The sequence below is a fragment of the Terrapene carolina genome, unplaced genomic scaffold (genome assembly GCF_002925995.2).
Source record: "Terrapene carolina triunguis isolate 2854851 unplaced genomic scaffold, T_m_triunguis-2.0 Scaffold42, whole genome shotgun sequence".
Classification (NCBI taxonomy): domain Eukaryota; kingdom Metazoa; phylum Chordata; order Testudines; family Emydidae; genus Terrapene; species Terrapene triunguis.
In genome coordinates, this window is record NW_020664393.1 from 69,802,979 (window position 1) to 69,821,652 (window position 18,674).

The 18,674-nt window shown below is 46.6% G+C and overlaps 1 protein-coding gene across 1 annotated transcript in view; it reads left to right on the forward strand.

Moving 5' to 3' along the window:
- The first annotated feature begins 2,743 nt into the window (after positions 1 to 2,743).
- SPATS1 (spermatogenesis associated serine rich 1) overlaps positions 2,744 to 18,674 on the forward strand; it is a 62,334-nt gene continuing 46,403 nt past the window's right edge. Inside the window, exon 1 of the mRNA XM_029911883.1 lies at positions 2,744 to 2,764. Coding sequence (XP_029767743.1) covers positions 2,744 to 2,764 — 21 coding nt within the window. The remainder of the gene's footprint in view (positions 2,765 to 18,674) is intronic.

Consider the following 18,674-nt stretch of genomic DNA (forward strand, 5'->3'; position numbering starts at 1 on the left):
AGCCGTTAAATCCTATCCATGCCTAGGGCTCCTCTCACACCCTTACGCACCCTTTTCCATTGTTCTCTGAGCACATCAACCTATTTCAGTGGTGCCTGCTTCCATGAACAGCTGCTCTATGGATCAGTTCTATAAAGGCTTGTTCCAAAGCTCCTTGAAGTCAGTGGAGCGACTTCCATTGATTTCAAGGTGTTTTGAATATACCCCAACATCCCAAGCCTTGCCGGGTGCTTGATAGTGACAGATGCCAGTGTTAAATTAATAAACTTGAGAAACTTAAAAAAAAAAAAACCCTTAATATTCATTAGCACATTTTAGTGCTTCATGAATAGTATGTGCTAGTTTTTATTAGCTGGGTCATAACTCTGCAGTGAACACATTAACTCAGGTTCTTACTCTGGTGTTGCTCCTATCTCCTCCGTCCTGTCCACACACACAACCCTTTCACACCAGTTTTGTAAGACTTTGAACCTGGGCCATAGGGCCCATCTGGGTATAGGCTAGAGCTTGGGTTCTGCTTCCACTTGGGCTGGTAGCCTGCCCACTTTGCAGTGAGGACGCAGACTAAATCACTCAGGTGCTGATAATTTGCCAAGGCCTTCCCATATTTGCCCCAGAAGGACAGACAAGTTCTTCTTCGAGTGCTTGTTCATGTCCATTCCAATCAGGTGTGTGCACGGTAGCCGGAAGATTTTTCCCCTAGCAGCATCCGTCGGGTTGACCTGGGCGCCCCCTCGAATCGCGTCTTTATGGCGCTCAATATAGAGCCCTGCCGACCTGCCACCCCCTCAGTAACTTCTTACCGTCAAAGATGGTTAGCTGGAACCTCCCATAGTCCCCTAGGACAGAGGCAGCTCTGGTTTCAGGTCCGGCTTCGGCACCGACATCAGCTTCGGTGCCAGCATCAGCTTCGGTGCTGCCGCTATTACCGGCGCCGGCTTCAACAGTGGCTCCTGCGCCACCAACAGCGGCTCCAGCACTGACAGCGGCTCCGGCACCGGCGCCGATACTGACATCGGCACTACGTTCGGTGCCGACAGCCCCAGCACTAAGCATGACATCATCCATGGCGGCCAGTATGGGACAGCTTAGACATGATCGTAACCCTGCCTCGCCCAGTACTCAACTCCCTCCTGTGGTGGCTTGACCCACAGGGAGTATATGCACGAGTCCCCTTCACTCAAAGAAGAAAAAAATGGTTACTCACCTTCTCGTAACTGTTGTTCTTCGAGATGTGTTGTTCATGTCCATTCCAATAGCCACCCATCTACCCCACTGTCAGAGTAGCCGGCAAGAAGGAACTGAGGGGGTGGTGGGTCGGCAGGCTCTATATTGAGTGCCATGGAGGTGCGACTCCAGGGAACGCCCAGGCCGACCCGACGGATGCTGCTAGGGGGAAATCTTCCAGCTACTGTGCACACGCACACACACCTGATCGGAATGGACATGAACAACAAATCTTGAAGAACAACCGTTACGAGAAGGTGAGTAACTGTTTTTTCTCCCACAATTCACTGGGAAAGAATCAGAGAGTGGCTTAGCTTGCAATGTAGCTACACACCTGGGCGAGGCTCACCGGGGTGCTAATCACCCAAGTTAACTCTGCAGTGAAGACAGACCTTAAGGGGCTGGTGCTCAGGCATCACTTAGGAGCTTTCAACCATTCCACTCTCTGTGTTTGTTGCCAAGTGCTGATAAAGGAAATGGTGATGAAAAGCACCGAGCCCCCTTAGCCCGCCCTGAAGTCACTGGGAGTTGAGGACACACAGCCCCTCCCAGGAAGCACTTGGTATATTGCAGGATGGGGCCCACATTTGCAAGGATTTACCTTTCATGCTAGACCACTCTCACCTGAATGCATCCAACAGCCTTTCTGGGATTCATGTCTTTGCCTGCGAGGTCTGAAGCAGCTGGGGGTCTAAGCAGCCACATGACATTCCTGTCGCGGATTGAAAACAGGTTAAAGCTGGGCTGAGCACACCTGCCCTCTCACAGCAACTGCCCAATAAGAACCAAGCTGAGCAACTGCAGCTGGTCTCCCTCGTGACTTCAAGCAACAGGAGGCTGGATTGGCCGGCCATGGGTCTGAACAGCCATTGCAGATGCAAGGGCAAAAACATGTCACTGGTTATAGGCAAAGTAGGCAGCTGCCTTGGGTGGCAGATTGCTGAGGGCTGGTCTACACTACCGCTAACGTCAATCTAACTTATGTCACTCAGGGGTGTGAAAAAGATCCCCCCCCCCGCCGAGCGACATAAGTTACAGCGACCGAAGCGCTTTCCACCCCGGCGCGATGCTGGCGGGAGACGCTCTCCTGCTGACATAGCTTCCCTCTCTCGCAGAGAGGGAATAATTATGCTGACGGGAGAGCGCTCGCTCATCGGCACACAGCGTCCTCCCCAGACGCGCTACAGCGGCACAGCTATGCCCATGTAGAGCTGTGATGTAGACTTGCCCTTAGAGAAGCCACTTAAATTTGACCCGGCCGCCCCGCCATCAGGCCAGCAGGGAAGGGGCTTTGCTGGTATGTCAGCCAGTGGGTAAAGAGGGAGCCTGGGTCCGGTGCTCCCCCGCCATTGCGTCCCTGCCGACTTCAGTGTGCTGTCTTCTTCCTCATAGGAACAAAGGGGGGGGGGAAGAGCCATTGTCCCCCTTTTTTAAATGGGGGAGGGCCATGCCCCCACTTTTAAGAATCTTTCCTAGCAAAGGCTTCTCCTGCTCTTAAAGGGACATGCACCTGAATATGGCGGCGGTCATAGAAAAGGTAATGCCTCTTTGGTTGTATTCTCTTTTCCAACATGTCCCCCCCTGCACTGCCCTCTCCCAATGTGTACATCCCAGACAACGCACCAGGGTGTTCGGGAAGGCGTGTTCTGCCACAGACATCCTGTGTGGCCTTGCACAAGACATATAGGGCCAAGTTGTTAGGTGCTTAAAGATGCAGCTAAGTGACTCGTGTGATCTTAAAAAGGGCCTAAGTGCTTAACTCCCAAACACAGTTAGAGGCTTTTGACAGTCCCAACAGCTCTCTAGCTGCACCCTTGGGGCCTATATACCTTTAAAAATCTGTCCCTCACTCTCCCTGGCCCAGAGCCTCAAAGGTATTTAGGCACCTAACACCCCTGAAATCAATGCTGCCTGAATACCTTTGAGGATCGGAGCTGTGCCTCAGTTGCCCATCTGTAAAATGGGGATAAAAGCACTTCCCTACCTCGCAGGAGTGCTGGGAGGATAAATACATTGCAGATTGTGAGGGGCACAGCTACTGTGGTGCTGGGGGGGCCTCATAAACACTATGTTTGAATATGGCACCCCATTTACTAGTTAAGTATTTTAGGACACAGTGTGTACCTCTCACCAACTCATCTGAGAACTTCTTGCTCCTTGGCATAGTAACAATTCAATGAGGGGTCTCTAACTGAAACCAATGGAGCGTTGTAGCCTTTTCATAAAGGTGAATGCTGGCTTTACCCGCACGGGTCCAGAGCTCAACGTGATCACCAAATATGGAAATTCGGGGCTAGATTTAAAACTAGGTCTGGTGACACTAAGCATCACAGTGCCTAACTTTTAGGCCCTTTGAAAATCACTGGGAATCACAAAGCCTGAGGTAGGCGCCAAGGCTCCCTACACAATGAATGGGGAGAGACAGGGGTCAGAATGGGATTCACAAAAGCCAGCATGCTATGTGACTCCATGCCTAAGCTAGTCAGTGGGAGATGCCAAGCCAAGCACGTAGCTCTGAGAGGGAGAAGTCCTAGCTGCATGGAGGCACCTCTCTGAACTTGGGAGTCTCAGCTGCAAACCCTGTCTTGGAGTTAGGCACCTACGCTGTAGCTACAAGAAGCTGCAGGGGATGGTCCAGTGGTTGGGGTACTCACCTGGGATAGGGGAGACACCCAGTTCAATTCCTCCTGCCCCTGAGGGACAGAAGGCTTTTGATCAGGGGTCTGCCACCTGTCAGGCATCCGCTGGGCTCTGAGATGGTCTGATGTAGGTCTCTCTCCTGTCGAAACTGTTCCACTGTAGATAAATAGTTTTAAAAAGCCCTGGAGGAGGAGGCCTGCATCTTAGGTCTCTCACTCCCCATTCTTGCACTCACCCGCAGGCTACAGAGTCATTCTCATGCTTATGCTTTCTCATGTGCTCTCTGGCCCAATGATGCTTTCATAATTTATCCACAGTGCAACAGGCGCGAGTGAAGGAGGCCCACATCGGAATAGCCCATGGTCCTGTAGCCAAGTTAGGCAGAGGGAACACCCATCTGCCCCCTGGTATGTGCAGCGCTCTGGGGCTTAGGCATCTGGACTCCTAGAGTGGAGCAGCAGCGTGCATGCTCAGAGGCAGAAACATAGGCACCTAGGGGACTTTTACTGCAAAAATGTAACTGCGGAGCAAGTTTAGGCACTTGAAATGTTCAGCAGCAGCTGAGCTGGAGTTTTGTGAATCCCAGAAGGGCCTGATTCTGGGATTTAAGTGCCTAAAGTCCTTTTGTGACACTAGCCCTATGTGTTAGATCTTGCAAACTACTAGTCACACCAGTAGTCAAACTGAAGTCCAGTCTATTTGCCTGCAGTCCGTGCCATCATTCACGTGTCTGGCAAGACTACAAACATAGGCATGGGAACTATGGGTGTGGGGGGTGCTGCAGCACCCCCAGGGGCTCCACTCCTGGCCCTGCATGCAGGGCTCTGTGTCACCCCACCTGTGGTCCAGCCTCGGCTCCCTTACCCCTGTCTGTATCACCCCCCTGGAGCCATGGTCTACTCCTGGCCTCAGCTCTGGGGGGTGGGGCAGGGGGCGCGATAGGGGCAAGGGGGGGCATGAGGTAAAAAGTTTTGGGATCACTGGTTTACAGTTTCATTAGCTGGCTTTCAGCCCCTCCCTCCCCCCCTGCTGCTGAATACAAACACTAGACTGGTTCCAATTACATACTCATTATTTTTTCCTGTTCATTCCCCACCCCTCTGGATTTGCCACAGTCATGCCCACCTCACACGGTCATCCCAGTTTCGAGGCACTGACCTCTGATGGGGAACTTTGTTCAATGTACCCTGAAAAGCTAGGTAATGCGCTGTCTGCTGCCTTTCCCATGTCCACGCTGGTGTTAATATCCTCAAAGAATTCCAGCGAGTTAATGAGGCTTGGCTTTCCCTTCCTCAACTCTCCCTGGCTCTACTTAACCCCTTGACTGCCATGGTGCTCAGCACACCAGGGGCTACCCAAATAAAGCAAGTTCGCTTAGCCAGCAGCTCAGCAGAATGTAAAGCATATGCTCAGGATGCTGTGGGAATGGGTGTTTCCTCTCTCGCTGCATGAGTTTCTAAGGCCTCTCGAGCCGTTAATCGTGTTATACGTTCTCACGCAGCCTCCGGCGCTCATAGATGTTACTGTGGTCTCCCTCACAATGAATGTTTAACAACCTGCTCTGAGCTAGTGTCGCAGCCCCTGAAAAACCAAAATCTCAAGATACTGGCTTCTTTCCATGCTCTATAATTACCAGGTTTTCCGCCTCACCATTCTCTTCCCTGCCTCCACCCTACTTCATTTAGTTCCTCTATCCCTTGGTTCATATATTTTTTAATACAGCCAAGGTCTTTGGCTCAAGGACTGTCACATGTAAGGTCACTCTCTGAGAACAGCATTCCCTGCTGGCTTTGCTTGGTTGTTTATACCATCCCTGAAGTATGTACTGTTGTTAATACCTACAGCCTGAAGAGGTTCACTCTTTGAGTGAAAAATGCCAGGTTAGCAGCAATGGAGCCTGAACTCACCCTTCCAGAGAACAGCTCCCTAGGCAGCAGCCGTGTAATTTTCACCCCTAGTAAGCTTCACCTCTGCCTTGGAGGATTCCCTTGATGAGATGAAGGGGTCGTTGAGTGGCCAAGCTAGTTCAGTTCTTGGCTCCTCTGCCGGCATTAGACTGTCTGAGCTATAAAATGGGCAATCTCAGGCTAGGCCCTGCAAACTCTCCACTGCACAAGTTGTTCTTACAGGAGCAGGGGCCAAATGCGATAGCATGGACACCCGTCTGCTAGGAACGGATGGAGCTCACAACATTCATTTCACACAGGGCATAGATTATTATTCATACTAGGCCCTGCCCTATGTCCCTTCGATACTTGTACAGCCCCCATTACCATAGTGTCTGAGTGCCTCACACTCTTCAATGTATTTATCCTCACAACACCCCGGAGAGGCAGGGCCATGCTATTAACCCCCTTTTACAGATGCGGGACTGGGGCACAGAGACGACATTCATAGAGGGGACTCAGGCACTGCAGCTGAGCTAGGTATGTACGTGACGGTCAGTTTCTGTCACAAGAAGGTTGGGGAGAGGGGGAAGAAAAGGAAATATTGTTCTCATTTTACTGATAGGGACCTGAGGCACAGTGAGATGAAGTGGCTTCTCAAAGGTCTCACAGGCCATCTTTAGCAGAGCCAGGAACTGAACCCACAACTCCCGAGTCCCAGTCCATTATTATTTGTATTACTGTAGTCCCTAGGAGCCCTAGTCATAAACAAGGGCCCCATTGTGCTAGGTGCTGTACAAACACAGAACAAGAAGATGGTTCCTGCCCCAGACAATTTACAATGTGAGTAAAAGACAAGAGACAGCAGGTGGCTACAGACAGACCGATGGGGGAGTACAAGGAAACACTATTGATCAGCGCGATAGGCTGCGGCCTCAGCACAGTAGTAGTCTAACCATTGTACCTTAACCATTTGAGCGTCCTTTTCAGCAGGGTACTGCCAGATGGCCCCAGCTTTTGGATCGCTACGGAGCCGGACTTGGTTGGAACTGGTGAGACAGTCCTGTAGGAAAGCACCTTCCTTGTAGGATGCTTTCAGTCAGGGGGGCTCCAGCCTTCTGCAGCCCCTGGTCTCTCCAGCAGGAGGCATTCTACAGCACTGAGGTGCTCCATGCAAAATGTTTCCGCAGATTCCTGGGGATAGTTGATGGGCTCATCCTGCCAGCCCCACCATTCCCCAAGCACAGATTCCTAAATCCACAGGGATGGAAGGAAGTGATGCCACAGAGGAAACAATCCCTACTTCCCAATATCTCTGTATAAGGTGGCTATTACCTTGATAGCTATTAGAGCCAATCAAGACCAAGACCAAGTAAGTGTTGTTGCCCCTTCTCCTAGTACCAGTGTCACCCTTCTGCTGAGCAGCAGTAGCTATCAGGGCCTTGCAGGTTAGCTTTCCAGTGGAGGAGAAGTCAATGATGTGGAGTTTGGGTATGTGCTAAGTGAAAGTTGCTTATTTACACATATACAGCAGTCCCAGAACAGAGGTGGCAATCCCCCGCTTCAGCAATCTCAGCCCTGCGCCACTGCCCCATTCCCAGGGAGCAACTCTGCCTCAGACTCTGCTCAGAGACCAAATGAGGAGGGCAACCTCCTGCTGGATGCACACCACGCTAATACAGACAACTTGCAAGAGTAGGCGTTACAGCGCCACCTGCCATAACAGCATGTGTCTCACACACACAAAATGGGAAACGTTTTCAGGTTTGTACAAAATCTTCACAAAAGATTTTTTTCAACTGTGGCTGATAGTTTGATTTAAAACCAACAACGACAAAACATTTTGAAGTTATTGTCTTCTCTCCCCTTTTTTTCCCCTCTGCCATTTTCTGAGACATAATGAAAAATAAGGGAGACAAGACTGGAAACTGAACTCTTTTCAGTTTTGAAAGCCGAGCGGTTTTCATTTTTCCATCAAAATTGGATAATTAAAAAAAAACCCTAAATATTCTCCACAAAATGCATTTTTGAAAAAAATTGACAAAAATGTTTCAAAATGAAAAATGTTAATCAGTTCCAGAGGTAAGTACTGTATCTTAAGAAGTCTATTGAGTTTTCATGTCTGCCATCTATCTACCTACCCAAGGAGGTGGAGGGGCTACAATACAATGATAATATACAACACACGGGTGCACCACCTTCTGCACCATCTTTCTTTGAGGATACAATGGATCTTCCCTGTGCAGAGTTGCCTTCTTATAGGATTTTCCCTCCCAGCATGCCTTTAAATTTGGCAGATCTGAGCAGCTGCAGTCCCCAAAATACCGTTTTGCCAGAGGCTGTTGTTTTCTGTCTCTCTATTCCAGCTGAGAAGTACCTGTTATGTTTTCCCTTTCTTATTGCTGAGGAGATGGCACACAATCACAGCAGATGATTTGGCCTGTGTTTTCCATGAGTTCACTTGTCAGTTCCTATTTTCTTCCAGGAAGATAAATATAAGTCTAGAGGGTAAAGAACAACCACATTTATATGAAAAGTTAAATATCGTTTGTTCAAAACAAGATTGGATGATTGCTGAACAAAGTGAGCTCGAATGGTCTAGCAGAAACAGGGCAAGGCAAACACTTATTATGAAGGGGACATTTTTGCCTGGGTCCTTTGCCAAGTGTAAACATTGCCTCTTTGGTACCTTCTTGGAGCTTCAATCATTTCTGCTGGATAACAGGGCTTTGTTTTTTTAAGGCAAACATTTTCTAAAGACACAAATAGTTGAAACAAGTAACGGAAATAAAGCAGAGAGATGGCAAATTTCTTCCTCAGTGCTATGAGAAAGTGCCTATTTCTATTACAACTTCACATAGGAATATAAACCGTAATGACAGTCAAAGGGAAACGGCATTTTTAAAAATATGTGGGCTTTCCAAATAAAAAGGAATCTTTCTTTACAGCTCCCGAAGGGGCACTGTCTCGACTGGCTTATTTCCTTGTTGTGTTCTGAATAATACGTTTTTCTGCATCACAAATGCAATGTGAGCTCCCTGCAGCACTTTTTGTGGATGTGGTGGCAATTCTGGAAAAAAGCATCCTCCGGCTTTGAGAACGCTGGTGATTTGTACATTCCATTTCTTGCAAAGTTCTTTAAAATCCCCTTTGGTGTGGAACCATCCTAGCCACATTCTCTGGGTAAAGAGACTTTTGTTTAAATAAATGAATTGTTTAAAAGGGACAGAATTAGGTCTCTTCCATCCAGCGCCTTCATTTTTGGCATCTGCTAGACCACCCAGGAGGCTGTGTGCTCAGAAGGCATTCTACACCCTTTCTATACTGCTCCTTGCATGAAGTGCTTTTCCTTACAGAAACCATACTGCAGTATTTGCCAATACTAAAGCTATTTGCTGCTGTGTTTGGAACCATTCCTGTCATAGGTATCTGACTCCCAGGATGACATTTGTGTAGTTCTGATTTATTTTAAAAGGCCAGGTGCAGAAAAGCAGTGAATGAATCTCCAAGCACATGAGCCTAAGCATAAAACAGTAGCCGCCCAAGTCAGTATTGATTATCCTGCATCGACACTTGGCGCGCACTCCTCGTCATGGAAAGTGAGATAAAAATGATTTGGCAGGTAAGCTTTTTTTGTGGCTGACAAAAAAATCATTTCGCAATGATTGCTAATAATATTGGCTTGAGATTCTGCAACTAGTGGTGACTGCCTTAGGTGCCTACCTTGAGACACCTCAAAGGGTCTGGATTTTCAGAGGGTAAGGGCACAGCAATTTCTGCAAAATCAGGCATCCTTAGGTTATCTTAATGTGAGCATGCAAAAATCCCTAATCAACTGTGAAAACCTTGGCTGGTCTCTTCATGCAGCACAACTTCTGTTTATGATGAAGTATCCCGACGCCCTTTGCAGACTGAATATCTAAATGCATATTTGCAAAGAGGGAGAGAGAATACAGCTCCCCCAGCCAGATTTCTTTGTGGAGTGGGGAGGAGCCATCCGTAGTGCCTGCTACTGCAGCCAGGGACATAAGGGAGACTGGAGCTTCCAGCCCACTTGCTGTGGCTTGTAGGGTCAGTTTTTGGACTAAGTTCCTGACTGACCCAGTGCTTGAGCACGATATTAAGGCTCATTGGGCTGCAGGAGGTGCTATTGTGATGGCTGCAGTCTTGACCAATACACTGGGGCTGGAACCAGGGATCTCCAGAGCTAAACCTATGAGCTGCTAAAGCACACTAGTGGGGGCTGTAACAGACTCATAGGTATGTCTACACTACCCACAGATCGGCGGGCAGCGATCAAGCCAGCGGGGATCGATTTATCACGTCTAGTCTAGACGTGATAAATCGACCCCCGAGCGCTCTCCCTCGACTCCAGTATTCCAGCGCTGCGAGATGCACAGGCAGAGTCGACGGGGGAGCGGCAGCAGTCGACTCACTGCGGTGAAGACACCACAGTAAGTTGATCTAAGTACATCGCCTTCAGCTACGTTATTCACGTAGCTGAAGTTGCGTAACTTAGTTCGATCCTCCCTTCCCCCCGCCCAAATGTAGACCAGGGCATAGTCTCTGTGGCTCAAACACACACTCACCAGTGGGCTACACAGTCATTTTGGATCAGAAGTAATGTGGAGGTCCCTGACCATTTGTAGACTTTAAAAGCTACAATATAACCTGGTATCCTGACTAAAAAATCCTGCAGAGGTAACTGCCTTCTGCTCATTTAAATTGCCCCTCTAGTTTCAGCTGGAAAATAATTTTTTATTTCTCTGCCTAAACTGTTGTCTAACGTTGTTGTTGCAGTAGGGCTCCTGCATTTCAGAGCTAGGTACGTGACAGACTGCATGCATATTTATCGGAAGACTGTAAAAATGGAAGGTGCCCTATACATCTGAGTAAAGTATATTGACTTCCTTACAGTAAATGGCACTAGCAATGCACAGGCAGTGGTGCTAGCCATCCATCTGTGTGGCTCATACACCCATTCCAGAGAAAAAACAAACAAGTTTCCTAGGGCCTGAAGGGACCACTATGACCATCTAGGCTGCCTGCATATATAACAGAGTCCATAGAACCGCCCCAAAGTAATTCCTGTTTGAACTAGAGCATTTTTTAAAAAAACATCCAGTCTTGATTTTAAAATTACCAGGTTCTGGAACAGCCTTCCCGTAAGATTAACAGGGAGGGGTGTAAGAAACCTAACTGTGTTTTAAGATGGAGTTTGATATGTTTATTAATAGGATTACATGAGGGGGTTGTCTGTGATAGGACAGTGGGCTCAGTAGCCCCGAAAGTCCCTTCCTGTCCCACACCTTTCCCCTACCCCTCTAGGAAGTGTGGGCGTTTTACAGCAAAGCTTGAATTTGCCAGGGGAATGAGAACACTTCCCTTCATTAAATGCAAAACCGATATTATACTTGACATCCTTTTTCAAAGCCTTTGGTTTTGGTACAACTAATCTGCTGCTGTCTGTATCAAAACCATACTGCACATATTACCGTGCCATCAGCTAAATTATCCCTGATGCTTGTGGGATTATGCAGCGCTCTGTATGAATACTATTGAGCGACCTGCATTAGTATTCCATGTTTGTAACTACAATTGGTCAGGAACTTTCCAATGAAGGCCAGTGTGTGAAAACTTAAACTTTGTGGGAAGAGTTCAATTTTGCCAGATTTCTTGATTAAAAAAGTTGCAAAATTGTCAAAACATTTTGTTTTGCCATTTTTGAAAAAAAAAATGCTGGTTTTCCTGTTCAAAATGTTAGCTAAGTATATTTAAAAAAAAATAACAATGGTGAAAACAGCCACATTTTGATTGATCTGGACTTTTTTCGTTTTTTAATTTTCAGTTTGCAAAAATTTGAGATTCTGACCATTCCACCTGATTCAGGTTGGGGAAATTCTTTGGTCTTGTAGGCTAAACCGTACGCATGTGGTACCAAGGATTAGAACCCAGGATTTTCAGCTTCAGAACCACTTCACCCGAAGGAGAATCTTCACTAGCTGGTTTGTATAAGGTCTGTTATGTTCTATGCCCCAGCTTCTACTTTGTGATGCAATCACACCCATGCCAGCAAGCATGCTCTGGTGAGAATTGTCACATTATGTGACCCTTCCACAGGTTGCTTCAGTGAGAAGCCACAAAATCTGATGGACAAAGCGACATTTGAAATAAAAACGAACAGAAGAGCTTGGGTTGGTGCTGACAGGGCAAGCTACTGCTTCTTTCTGGGCCCTTGAAACAGAGTGAGATGCTGGAAAGTGCTCCGGCTGCATTCTGTGTCTTCACTCCAGTCATGTACAGCACTCCACCTCTCAAAGCTTGTCAAGGAATTCAGACCAGCACCTGTCCATTAACTCCTCTTAACCTCTTTTGCCAGCCAATTAGGCATTGTGTCTATCAACACCCCTGACTGCTTTACATGGTCCTTTGAGGTTTTCCATTATCTCCTCTGTCATAAACCTTGCAGATATCAATGCACACCCTCCTTTGGGCAGAGCCTTAGCTAACCTTGACACAAAATGAAGGACTGCTAAAAATCTTCTCAGCACATTCCTCTTGTGTTGCCTTGTGCTGAGGCAAATTATTATTATTAACTGCATCCAAAAATAACTGTGTTAAAAGAACATCATCAAGGTTGCAAAGTCAAGCACTCAAAAGTTAGGAAATGCCAGACTTAAGGCTGCCTCTGCAACCTTAGCTGAGCCCCCTTTTGCATATGCATTATGATGCAGCCTTTAATTACATGATCACATACTATTTTTTTCCCCAATAGGACCCAGTCTCATTGAGCAAATGAATAGTCATTCAATATTTTGTTTCAGCCTCCTCATTCAATGCGTGTGTTGGGAGGTAGGTACACTACAGCAGGGTTTATAAAGTTGTGGGGGAATTAGAGTAAAGCTTAGGCGGCCCAAGTGGCCCAGTCTCCCGAGCCACCACAGCAGCCCTAGTTCCCAAGGCAGTGTGGCCCAGCAGCCAGAGTCAACAGGACTATCCTTTGCTGCAGGGCAGTGTGTCCCAGTGGCCAGAGTCTATAGAACTACCCTCTTGGGCAGGGCAGTGCAGCCTAGTGACCAAGAGGGGATATCTGCCACCAACTCAGCAGGGATCTTTCTGAAACACGCTGTGTCAAACCCCAGTTCCACAACCGGATCAATCTTTAGTTCCCCTGGGCTACTTCCTCCCATCCTTCCAAGGCTGATAGTCCCGGGGTTTCCACTGTCTCGCCTCTCTTGGCAGTTCTGGGTGGCAGGGGGTTGTCTGGAGCCTTGCATCCTGATGCTCTGGCAGTCCCTTCAGAGGAGCTTGCAATACACATCTGCTCCCTTCAGCGGCCAGCCCAGAGTGAGCTGTGCTGCTCCCTTTTATATCCTGGTTCCAGCTGGAGCATGCCCAGCATGAATGAGGGGGCGTGGCCTCCTCGGCCCACTGAGTGTGATTAACCCCTGCTGAACCAATGCGGGGTAGGTACACTCCATCACAGTGTGGCTCCAGGCCTTATTTACCACACACCGTTGAAACCCTGCACTGAATACAGAATTATTAATTTCCTCCTAGGCATACCTGGTGCCGTCCCCATTGCAGCTGAGTGCTTCACAAACAATGAATTTATCTCACCACTGTGAGAACAGGTGGTTGCATTATCCCCATTAAAGTCAAAAGTGTCCACTAATTAAGGGCAAGTTTAACTCTAGGCATTGCTATAATCTTAACTACCAGCTACAGCACCTATAATTATTTGTTTGACAGTAACATCCACAGGCCCTTTGTGCTAGATGCTGTACAGACACATGGTAAGACGAAGTCCCTGCCCTGAAAACCTTAACATCTAAGACAGACAAAAGGGAAACAGAGAGGTGATGTCAGTTGCCCAAGGTCACAGGCCAGTCAGTGACAGCGCTAGGAGTACAACCCCTATTGTTTAACTTCCAGTCCAGTGACCCATAAACTGGATGAACGAACCTTCCAGGCAAATCATGAAACTATTGCTCAAGCAGCTGTATTTCTCTCGGAACATAAGAATGGCAATACTTGGTCCGACCTATGGTCCAAGTAGACCCATATCCTGTCTTCCGACAGTGACCAGTGCCAGGTGCTTCAAAGGAAATGACCAGAACAGAGCAATTATCAAGTGATCCATCCCCCTGGCATCCAGTCCCAGCATCTGGAGTGTCAGAGGCTTAGGCATGGGTGTATGGGCTATTACTGATGCCTATAGTTAAAGTTACCTAGCACTTCTCATTATAACACGCGGTCGTTTATAACTTTACCAAACTTTAAACATGTGGGCTGAAATTTCCCATGCCAGGTGCCTGCCTCGGGCTGAATTGATTTCCAGCAAAAGCAATTCAGCCATTTCTAAGAACAAGATTCTTTTGCCATTCTTTTCCCACGCCTGCCATGGACTTAATTTAATAATACTTTACACTTGTGCACCATTATATATTTACTTAGGCCTCATAACACACACTGCTTCTATTCTCAAGGAGTCTTTATTCATGCTCCCATTAGGTGAGAAGACTGAGAAATATGTAGCTTAGGCAGAAGCAGAACAGGATGCATTTTAAGAACAACCCTAGCCAATGTCACTCTGGGATGAATTTTCCAGGATAACTGTTAGCAAATACCAGTGACATATTAAATGTATCGATGCTGTGGAAGAGTAATGTTAAGCTCTGGTTTCCATGGGGAACTCTAAATCTGTTACTGTCCCTTTGGGAAAGAGGAAAGCACAGGTGCATTCTTGTGTACAATGAGACTACTTAGTACAAAAGAGTTTTAAATGCTGATAAAGCATCCATTTGCTTATATAAAATATTGATGAACACAAGGCCAGGGTGGGGTTATTGATTAGCTTGCCACAGAGCACTAAGCATCTCTTTAGATTATGCTGTCTCAAAACCTAGTAGCTCTGTGCTGAGAGAGATATTTGCACGTGATTTATAGTTGCATATTTCCAAAGGCCAGACTGCTGTAGCTCATGAACCATTTCATCCCTCAGCCCCGATTCCTTATGCCATGCAGGTCTAGTTTGAGATTTTATCAGTGGGTTTATTCATGGCATCACTGTGCACAGCAGAAATAATTTTCTTTTTGATCTTTTACCAGTATGTTCATTATGTTCCAAGGAGCACATTCTCTGCCTTTGCCTTCTGACAGTGCTGGAAAAATAACTGTTAACGGCCCTATAGGTTACCAGCAATCATTGGATTGTGATGAACATTTCATGAGATGCTTTATAAACATTACATAACATGTAGTCATTATTTTCCAGGCAGATAAGTACAATGGTTTTCCAGCCTACAAGTCATCGGGTTTTCTTAATCCTGATGGAAAGATCTGCTCAAAAGGTAGGAAAGGTATAACCTTATAATGATACCCTGGGGGTTCTCAATGGTGTTTACCAGCTATGGATGTACAGGACTCATCTCCCACTACTGAAATGGACCCATCTCTTAGGTGAGAAGTGTCAAGACTGGCCTTATGCTTAAGGCATTTCATTGGGATGCTAGAGATCTGGTTCAATTCTCAGCTCTACACAGCCTTCCTATATGACCTGGTGCAAATCACTTCATTTCTCTGAGCTTCAGTTCCCAGTGGTAAAAAGGGAGATAATAATACTTCCCATTCTATGCTTGTTTCCTCTGTTTAGATTATAAACTCTTCACGGCAGGGACTGTCTCTCAATATAGGTATGTACGGTACCTAGCACAATGGGGTCCTGAACTTGGTAGATACCTCTGTTATTGTAAATAACAATTTAAGGTAGGAAGTGAGAGAATGCGGTGTCCAAACTAAAATAGCAAAGACTATTTGGCTCATCAAAGAGAAGGTGATTTGATGTACCTACATGGGGATCAGAAATTTAAAATAAATACATAAATATAAATATATGGAGATATCCTATCTCCTAGAACTGGAAGAGACCCCAAAAGGTCATTGACTACAGCCCCCTGCCTTCACTAGCAGGACCAAGTACTGATTTTGCCCCAGATCCCTAAGTGGCCTCCTTAAGGTCTAACTCACAAGCCTGGGTTTAGCAGGCTAATGCTCAAACCACTGAGCTATCCCTCCCCCCTAATTTGGTTATATAAAATTTGGTTATAGAGGGCTCTCCAATCTAGAAGACAAAGGTATAACAAGATCCAATGGCTGGAATTTGAAACTAGACCAATTCAGACTAGAAATAAAGCATACATTTTTAACAGTGAAGGTAATTAATTATTGGAACAGTTCACCAAGGGCTGTGGTGGAATTTGGAAGAACCCCTGCTAGTCATTTAAAACTGGATTGCACAATGCTCTGGAAGCTATACTGGATGGGAACAATCCTGTATTGGCAGAGGATGGATAAAATGACCTAACAGGTCTAGTCCCTCTCTAACTTCTGTCTCTGCCCTTCTAGCTCACTGCAGCAAGCTCTACCTGTCCTCCTTTAGCGCTTTCCTCATATCACACTTCTACTGTGAAGCCACCTTAAACTGCGCTATTATTTATTCAGTAGCCAGATCTTGTATTTCAGATTCATACCTGATCTCAGTTCACTGTTGTAATGCCATTGCATTTAAGAGTATTATTACTCAATAGACTCAGGTAAGTGAGATCAGAATCAGGCCTTGAGTGACATTCTACACTACACTTTTGGCCACATGTTCAACCTTACCGGCTTCCCAACGTCAACACCCCAGTCACGACTCACTGAATTTCCTTTAGTACTTGCTGATAGATTTCATGCATGTCCTTGGGCTTCCAATGTGCATGCTGATCTGTGCAAAATACTGTTACACCTAAAAAAACTTTCATGTTTTGGAAAGCTTCTTCCCAGCATGCATGTGCATGGACTGGAAGGGCTCTTTGCTGTCCCTTCTGTTATAAAGGATAAAAAGAAAAGAGAAGACAAAGGACCTAATTCTCTTCTCACACTGCTTTGTACACCATACTAGCTCCATTGTCTTAGGGCTGGTCTATACTTAGCCGCTAGTTCGGCGGCTGGAAATCGAACTTCCTGGTTCGATTTATCGCGTCTGGTCTGGACGCGATAAATTGAACCAGGAAGTGCTCGCCGTCGACTGCGGTACTCCATCTCAACGAGAGGAGTACCGCGGAGTCGACGGGGGAGCCTGCCTGCCCCGTGTGGACCGCGTCTGAACCGCGGTAAGTTCGAAGTAAGGTATGTCGACTTCAGCTACGTTATTCACGTAGCTGAAGTTGCGTACCTTACTTCGACTTGGGGGGTTAGTGTAGACCAGGCCTTAGATAGAGTTTCATCTGCTTAGTGAAAGTGTAAATGGGAACAGAATCAGGCCCAAAGAATCAACCCATTAACAAAAAACAAATTACAGAGCCAAATTCTCATCAGGTGTAAATAGGTGTAGCTCCATTGACTTCAGTGGAGCTATGTCCATTTACATGAGCTGAGGATCTGCCCGTACACACACAGATGAAATCTGGTGAAACTTCATTGTGGTCAGTGAGGCTGCACCAGTGAGAAATATTCATCTCCGGCATCATCTAGGACTGAATGAAATCCCCAGGTTATAGATTCATTGAGTCTAAGGCCAGAAGGAACCATTGTGATCATCTACTCTGACCTGTGCAGCACAGGCCATAGAACTTCCCCAAAATAATTCCTAGAGCAAATCTTTTTGGAAAAACATCCAATCTTGATTTTAAAATTGTCACTGATGGAGGATCCACCACGACCCTTGGCAAATTGTTCCAGTGGTTAATTACTGTCACCATTAAATATGTATGCCTTATTGCCAGTCTGGGTTTGTCTAGCATCAACTTCCAGCCCTGCGATCACACTGTACCTTTCTCTGCTAGACTGAAGAGCTCGTTAGTTAGTAAATATTTGTTCCCCAGGTACATACTTATAGATTGTAATCGAGTCACCCCTTAACCTTCTCTTTGTTACGCTAAATAGGTCGAGCTTCTTGAATCTATTCCTATAAGGAAGGTTTTCTAACCCTTTGATCACGCTCATGGCTCTGCTCTGCACCCTCTCCAATTTGTCAACATCCTTCTGGAATTGTGGGCAGCAGCCCTGGACACAATATTCCAGCAGCAGTCGCACTAGTGCCAAAATCAGCGGTGAAATAACCTCTCCAGGCCTACTCAAGAGTCTCCTGTTAGAACTAAATCTCTTCTATGCCTTTTGTACCACAGCCAGACCTGGCTTTGTATAGGCACCTGCCAATGATGTCACAAGTAGAATATTAATGCTGCTAATATTTACCTCCCCACATCTTTAATACCAATACCCAGTCTCTGTTGCCATCACCATAACCTCTGTCAAAACGTATATTCTCTTTTAGGTAGTCTCAGAAGAAAGGCCCAGTGATCTTCCAACATAAGAACTGAGGTCCCTTCAGGTTCAGGGTTAAGGCTTATAGCCAGGACAGCCTCAGAAACCTTTTGCTGCATCTGTTTTTCTTGTACCTCTTTGGAGCTTCACCCTCCATTGTTGTCAATGTGACAAACTCCACTGGTAGTTAAATTCTAATCCCAGATCCTGCCACCGACCTGCTGCATGTCCTTGGGCATAACCTCTTTCTATTTCCCCTCCCACGCTTTCATTTTCCTACTCAGACTGTAAGCGCTCCAGGGCACGGACTGTCTCTGACTACGTGTTTGTACAGTGCCAAGAATCGGGGTGGCTGAATAGCAATTTCAGTGAAGGAAGCTGGGCCGACCCTTCCTTTGCTACCTAAATGATACAAACACTGGACTTACCCTAGACTTCCATTGAGTCAAAAATAACCATTAAGGCTTGATTCCGTGTGGTGCTGAGCCCTGACATCAAAGGGAGTGGAGAGCTGTCAGAACCTCACAGGAGACTCACAGTAGCCAGCTGGATTGGGTATCCAGGGCCTAAAATAACAGCTGCAATATATATTCTCATGCCCTGCATCCCATT